The 7,309-nt window shown below is 57.2% G+C and overlaps 1 protein-coding gene across 1 annotated transcript; it reads left to right on the plus strand.

Moving 5' to 3' along the window:
* The first annotated feature begins 748 nt into the window (after positions 1-748).
* C1QL2 (complement C1q like 2) lies at positions 749-3,389 on the plus strand. Its single transcript, XM_026017762.2, has 2 exons — positions 749-2,025; positions 2,633-3,389. The coding sequence occupies exons 1-2, from the start codon at positions 1,330-1,332 to the stop codon at positions 2,810-2,812; spliced, it is 876 nt and encodes a 291-aa protein (XP_025873547.2). The 5' UTR covers positions 749-1,329; the 3' UTR covers positions 2,813-3,389.
* The last annotated feature ends 3,920 nt before the right edge of the window (positions 3,390-7,309 follow it).

Here is a 7,309-nt window from a genome sequence, read left to right on the forward strand (position 1 = left end):
TTTTTTTTTTTTAAATACACAGCCAAACCCACCTCGGTAGTAGGGAACTGGGGATGTTCAAAGGAAACTGGATCTGCCCGGTAGTGGTGGGCTCCGAGTGGGAGCTGGGTGTACCAAGGTTACCACGGAGCGCTGGGTGTTAAGGATTTGCATTTAAATGATCTTTACGCAGAAAATGAGGGCCAGTGATTCTCTTGGTAGAAGAAAGGGGCCGAGGCTAATAGACTCTTGTATCCAGGGCTTTGGGCTTTCCCAAGACTCATTCGAAGATTTGGTGGGGTGGTCTTCTGGAGCCTATATAACTTGGAGTCCTCGGACTGGGCGTGTGAAGGACCTTCCAAAAGCAAGATTCACGGAAAGTGCTTCGTTCCGGGGCCTCAAGGGATTGAGCTTCTCCTTGACTTGCTGGGTTGGAATCTGGTCCCGCTCACAGGCAGGGGGACGGACTGGGGTCCCCCGAAGGACCCTGCCAGCTGCCAGCTCGGGGATTCCAGGAACCTTCGGGGCGGGGCGGGGCGGGGCGGGGCGGGTCAGGCCCGAGGGCGCGCGTGGGCGCGAGGGTGCGGCGGGTGGGAGGCGCGCGAGGGGGCCGCGGGGGGTGTGTCGGGGGCGCGGGGGCCGGAGGCGCGCGCTGCGCCCACTTGTGGCTCCGGGGCGCCGCGGGAGGAACCGCGCCTTCGCCGCCCCTGCGAGGACGCCGCGGGGTAGGAGGAGGACCGGAGGCTGATGACATGAGGGCGCCGTCTCCCGAGTGATGGCAGCGCGCGTTGCCTCGCCGCCTCCGCCGCTCAGCCCCGGACTCCTTACGTCAGGGTAGCTGGGTCCCCCTCCGCGCGGAGCCAGCGAGCCGCGGGAGAGCAGAGCAGAGCGCGCAGCCGAGCCGGGGCGCCCTCCCCGCGCGCCGAGCCCCGCCGACCCCGCCGAGCCGGCCGGGAGGCAGCGCCGCGGAGCCCGCGCGGGACGCCGCAGCCGCACCCGCACCCGCAGCCGCAGCCGCACCCGCACCCGCCGCCGGGACCCGAGGGGCGCCGGGCTCAGCCTGGGCGCCCCCGCCATGCGCGCCGGGCTCCGCGGCTTCTCCGAGCAGCCCCAGCCCCTGGGCCGAGGCGCCTCCCGCTAGAAGTGGTCGCGCGCCCGGAGCAGGGGGTCGCCACGTCGGGGGCGCGGCCGGCATCCGCGGAGTCGGCCCCCGCGCGCGGGGAGCGGGGCCGCCCGCGCCGCCCCACCATCACCTCCCCGGGCGGCAAGGAGGAGCTGCTGGCGGTCGCCTCCCGGCTGTGGCAGCGGCGGCGGCGCGCCTGCCTGGCGACCGTCGGCGTGCTCCTGGCCATGGCGCTGGGGCTGCTCATCGCCCTGCCGCTGCTGCTGCAGGCGGCGCCCCCCGGCGCGGCGCACTACGAGATGATGGGCACCTGCCGCATGATCTGCGACCCGTACGGCGCCGCGCCCGGAGGGGGGCCCGCGGGAGCCAAGGCGCCGCCGCCCGGACCCAGCACGGCCGCCCTGGAAGTCCTGCAGGACCTGAGCGCCAACCCGCCGCCGCCTTTCATCCAGGGACCCAAGGGCGACCCGGGGCGACCCGGCAAGCCGGGGCCGCGGGGACCCCCTGGGGAGCCGGGCCCGCCCGGACCCAGGGGTCCCCCGGGGGAGAAGGGCGACTCGGGGCGGCCCGGGCTGCCCGGCCTGCAGCTGGCGGCGGGCGCGGCGGGCGGGGGCGGGGTCGGGGTCGGGGTGGCGGGCGGCGGAGCCGGGGGCGGCGGCGACTCCGAGGGCGAAGTGACCGGCGCGCTGAGCGCGGCCTTCAGCGGGCCCAAGATCGCCTTCTACGTGGGTCTTAAGAGCCCCCACGAAGGCTACGAGGTGCTCAAGTTCGACGACGTGGTCACCAACCTCGGCAACCACTACGACCCCACCACCGGCAAGTTCAGCTGCCAGGTGCGCGGCATCTACTTCTTCACCTACCACATCCTCATGCGCGGCGGCGACGGCACCAGCATGTGGGCGGACCTCTGCAAGAACGGGCAGGTCAGTCACCCCAGCCGCCGGCCCCGCACGTCCCCGCAGGCGACCCTCCCCCACCCCCCGCCCGCTCCGGGCGCCGGGCGGGCCCTGGGACTGAGCGCGCCGCGCACCCAGCTCGGCGGGGCGCCCCGGTCCCGGGCAGGCTGCGTCCCCAGCGCCCGGGACCCCGCCACCCCGACTGCACTTTCCAGCCACTGGCTACCCGCCGGCCGCCCCATGGGCTCCTCGGAAGCCTCATTCCTCCTTAACTCTCCCTTTGCGCCCGCGTCTCCCCTTTGCCCTCCACTTTTTGGTTTGGTTTTGTTCTGTTTGTTTCTTCTCGGCCCTGGTCCCCTGGTTTTTTTCCCTTCCCCGCTGGGTCAGGGTTTATGAAGCTCCCTCTCTCCTTCCTTCCCGGGCTTGACTAGCCTGCTGTGGAGAGGAGGGGACGGGAAAGGAGTTGGCCAAGTTGGAGAGGGAGAGGAGAGGGAGGGCAGAGGGAGAGGGAGAGAGAGGAGCCTGGGTGGGAGCGTGCACCCTGGGGCCGCGGGCGTGGAGGGGCGCCAGGTGGGGCGCGGGCAAGGTCCAGGCAGGGAGCCCCGGCCCACCTGCTCTGGCGGCTCGCCCCCAGGTCCGGGCCAGTGCGATCGCTCAGGACGCCGACCAGAACTACGATTACGCCAGTAACAGCGTGGTGCTGCACCTCGATTCAGGGGACGAGGTGTACGTGAAGCTGGACGGCGGGAAGGCGCACGGAGGCAACAACAACAAATACAGCACGTTCTCGGGCTTTCTTCTGTACCCGGATTAGGAGCGCAGGGAGCGCGAGGCGGAGTGGCTTCGCGCCGCCCGAGGCCCGCGGCAGAGAGCTATTCCCCGGCTGCAGAGGACCACTCTCGCTTCATGACACTTCCTGACATCTACGGAAAAGACACATCCCTGCCGTCCTCCCTGACCCGCTCTGACCTCAGTGTGTCTGCGGACTCTCACCCCGGTTCCTCTGTGGGCTGTCCCCAACCGTCCCCAGCCTGGGGAGGGAGAAGGGGATGCTCAAGTGGCAAGTGGCGAGGTGAGCGTGAACCCTAAACCCCCAGAGGCGGAGACAGCTCAGTTCAGACTTTGCAAACCTGATTGGACTGGACAGGCCGGGCGGGAGGCCTGCCCTTCCAGCCCCCCTCCCTTTCCCAGTGCCCTGAGCCGGACGAGATAGGCCAAAGTGAGCAGGAGCTCCCTGGGGCATCCTTCTTTGTGACCCAAAATACACGTGCAAATTTCCCTGTCCATCAGCCAGAAACTACCCGCAGCAGAATCCCAGCAAACGGAAAATTCACCTGTCCACCGCACTCCCGAGTCAGACCCACGTTGATGCATTAAATTATGTTTTTAGACCTTGGGCTCTGATTCTCTCTCAGAGGGGCCCCAGGATGGGGCCTCCAGACATCTACTTTGGCTTAAAGATCTCACCTGGCCCTGAGTAGCCTCATCTATGCCCTGCTTGCCAGCCACTGCCTTGGCCCTGCCACCTGGGGTGGGGGAAGAGACATGATGAGATGGGGATGCAGTCCCCTGGGCTGTGGCCCTGAACTGGAAGAGCCCAGAGGAGTGGGAGGGGGGGAGTTAGAGACCCCAGGAGAGGATAGGCTTGTGGGAGGAGGTCAAACGGCAAGAATTTCTGGAGAAGGGAGCGGGAGGAGGAGGCACATCTGCAAATGGGAGGCATGAGTGAGGCACTTGCTCACAGGTGATCTTTGAGATGTTTGCCCCTAAAAGGAAGCACAGAAGTCCCCTGCAGAAATGCACCCACTCAAGCACATGGTATACTCAGCACTGGTCCATTTGCTCACACACCAGCTAGATCCACATCTCTCAAAAGAGCTGGTAAACAGAGACAGTCCTGTGAACCATCAGTTCTCTGAATTCACCCAGAACCAGGTGGTGAGATAGACACTTTTATGGAGGGACACCCTTTTTCTGGGGTCTTCCCTTCTGTTTGCACAGTGGTGTGGAGCACCTGCTCTGAACCTGAATGTGTTTCTTTGGTCCCCCATCTTTACCTCCCTTCACCACACTCACGAGTTAGAAAACACCCCCATGTGGTTTTACTTTTTTTCCTTTTATTTTTTGTTTCGTTTTTAAATTGCTGAGCTCTGATAAACAGTAAGTTATCTACAAAATAACTGGCTAGCAACCTGTCAGTACTTAGCTCATTTTGACCAGTTGTTTGAAGAGAAATGTGTGCGCAGAGGCAACCCTAGAGTGTGTGTACCTGGATAAAGCTGGAAATACACAGGTGCACGCACCCCTCTAATGGATATAATGTCGTGTTTGTCATCACTAATCCAAGTGACACGACTGCACACACACACACACACACACACGCATCCATCGGTCCATGTCAGTGTGGTATGTGACAGTGTTCATGGCTGGATGTCTGCCCCCAAATCACATTGTGCTGAACTTTCATTCTTGGAGGATGCTGAAAGCTGTGAGTCCCATCTGAGAGACAATTACACCCCCTGCCTTGAGTGCTGTCACTGTCGCAATTCCTCTTTATGCTCTTATTTTATTTGAATAATGTTTTATTGCCATTCACTTGAATATTAGTGATGATTGTGTCTGCTTTGAGTCCAGGGATAAAGTGCTCAAAGACAGCTGGGGGAAAACAAATTATATATATACACACACACACACACACACACACAAACACACACACCTAGACACACCTAGACACACAAACCACCATCTCTCCAGTTCCAGACCCAAATGGAACCCTAGTTCCCCACTCCGCCCCACTTCATCCCCCTGATCGCAGAGCCCAAACCCAGCTGAGGCCAGGAACTGGGGAGGGCAGAGTGGGGGCCATCTACAGTTGCATACATATCAATTTCTGATGCCTTGTCGATTGTATCATCCAGAAATGCGATTAAAACCAAATGTCTGAGACCCAAATGAAGTCTAATTGCTATGGATCTGCAATCCCCAGTGGGCCCCTAATCCTTTTTGACTTATTCCTCCCCTTCCTCCGATGAGATGGAGCTTAGACACAAAGCCCTCGGTTTAAATTTCAAAAATTAAAATTGACATGCAGCGGTGGCTTTCCTGGGAGCGGGAGGAATTTCTAAGGAGGTGCCCGAGCCCAGCTTTATCCTCTGCATTAAGAAGCAATTTGTACTTCTAACAAAACCCCCACCACTCCCCTTCGGTGGAAGGGCAGTAGAGATGCCTTGCCCGGGTCTGGCTGTTCACGATACTTAGACAAATTTGAATCTGAGATTCCTCCATCTGTATTCCCTGATGCAATTGGGCTTCTTGCAATTCTAATGCCCGGGCAGCCGGGAGGAGCTGCCAGAGGTGTCAGCTGCTAAGAGGATGATAGATTGATGAGGTGGCAGGCTGGAGGCAGGAGCTCACCGGCCTTGGACAACCTCCCTCTGTGTCTGCAGCCCCTTAAGACTCATAGACATTCATGATCCCATGATCTCTGGAGGATACCCTGAGACAGAGGTAGGGAAGAATGAGGACACCAGGCCTCCCACCATTGCCACCTTTGCGTGCTCTCAGTCTTGGAGTGCCCGTGGGATGCAAGAAACCATTTGCCCCAGACCCTTACCTTTCTCATCAATAGTTGAGTAGAGAATTATCACCAATTGTACTTAGAAAGTATGTCTTCATTTCCTAATTGCTTTTGGGTCTATTTTCTGTGTTTTTAGGTTGGGATTATTATACTGGCATCTCCCAGGAAGTAAGAAAGCTTTTATTCTGTTCATCTGAGAGGGGGGGAAATTAGGCTCCAAGAGGTCTAGTGACTTGCCCAAGTTCACAAAGCTAAAGGCCTGAACCAGGACTTGACCTCTGACTGCACAGACCAAGCACATCTACCTCCCAGAGTTCACAGACAGGCCTTTGAGAAGAGATCAAATGAGTGGGACACACTTCCTGCCCTTTCTTATGTCCTTGGATGTAGGGAGTCTCAGCACACTCCAAAGGGTCAGATGAGAAGAGCCAGCCCCGCTTTTTTGGCCCAGGCTGCCTGCAGAGAGCACCCCAGACAGAGGCTCCCACTCCTGAGGATCGGCTGAACATCCTGGCCTTGGGGTCACTGTTGATGGTCCAGTAGGACCCATAGGTCACAAACTCCAAATGCTCTTTTTGGACCTACCTGTCTCCATCAGCAACCTCCATGCCCCTTCTTCTTAGGGTCTCCCGATCACCTTCCCTTATAATAACTCTCCCTTATTCCTTTTGATGGTGGGGAGGGGGCACCTTGCAAGTGCAGGAGCATGACTGTCCCTGAATGGTGAGAGACCCCTTGCTTTTTCCCAGAGTGTACATCTATGTGACTAATTTTTTGTAGGACTGCCTGAGTGCGTGAGATACACACACCTGGCCCTGGAAATTCCAGTGGAAGTTATGCCGTCTGCTACATTTTTCTCCTACCTGTGTGAGCAGATGGTTCTCTGGGGCACCTGAAACAAAACATCCAGATCCCCCTCTGCATGGAGCTCTGATGACACTGTGGAGGGGCCATATTATGGAGACCAGTTGCTCCAGACTTCACTGATCATGCAGTCCTATTGGACAAACATTTTTTGAGCACTTGCACCCAATCTATGTATTTGACTTGTGAATAATTTATGTATAGTAATGTCAATCCATACTTTAAAAAAAATTCTATCTTTTTGTATTCGTATTCATATTCATCAACAGATCTCCACACAAGTCAGTAACTTTCTTTCAGCTCACTAACCAAGTTTGGAGAAAGGTCTCCTCTCACTGGAACGAAAAGAAACAAGGGTTAATCCATGTGTTTCCCTCCAGTTTGCCATTTTTCCAGAATCTTAGGCAAGAATATATATTCTTTTATGTGGCTGTACACTTTAATTCTTTGCGTGCACAGCTTCAATCCATATGTTAAGTATTAGGAATGCTTGATTTTTCTCTCTTTTTTTAGATTAAAAATAAATAAAACTCGAGTTTCAGTATTTCCTTTTTACACCTGATTTTGAAGCTCTGATGTTGGCATTGGAGCCAACCCATGGAATCAGGATGGGCCAGGGGTTGCAAGGTCTCTCTCAGGCCCCTCTGAATATTTGGGAGAATTAACTTGGCAGGAGGAAGGGAAAAATTCTGGAGGAAGGTTTTGGTCTCCTGAAATTGTCATATTCTGATTCCCTTCAATGAATGGGAACACTCCTCAGAGGAGTATGGATCACAGTAGCAATCGCAGAAATAATACAAGCAGTAGTTTTTAAAAATAAATTTTACTGTAATAATTTCAAATACTCAAAGAAAACAGAACAGTACAATG

The sequence above is a fragment of the Vulpes vulpes genome, chromosome 5 (assembly GCF_048418805.1).
Source record: "Vulpes vulpes isolate BD-2025 chromosome 5, VulVul3, whole genome shotgun sequence".
Classification (NCBI taxonomy): Eukaryota; Metazoa; Chordata; class Mammalia; order Carnivora; family Canidae; genus Vulpes; species Vulpes vulpes.

Excerpts from the sequence above, each read along its gene's own strand:
- C1QL2 (XM_026017762.2), top strand. The coding sequence starts at position 1,330 with ATGGCGCTGGGGCTGCTCATCGCCCTGCCGCTGCTGCTGCAGGCGGCG. Across the intron at positions 2,026-2,632 it reads ACCTCTGCAAGAACGGGCAG|GTCCGGGCCAGTGCGATCGC; the intron begins GTCAGTCACCCC and ends GCTCGCCCCCAG.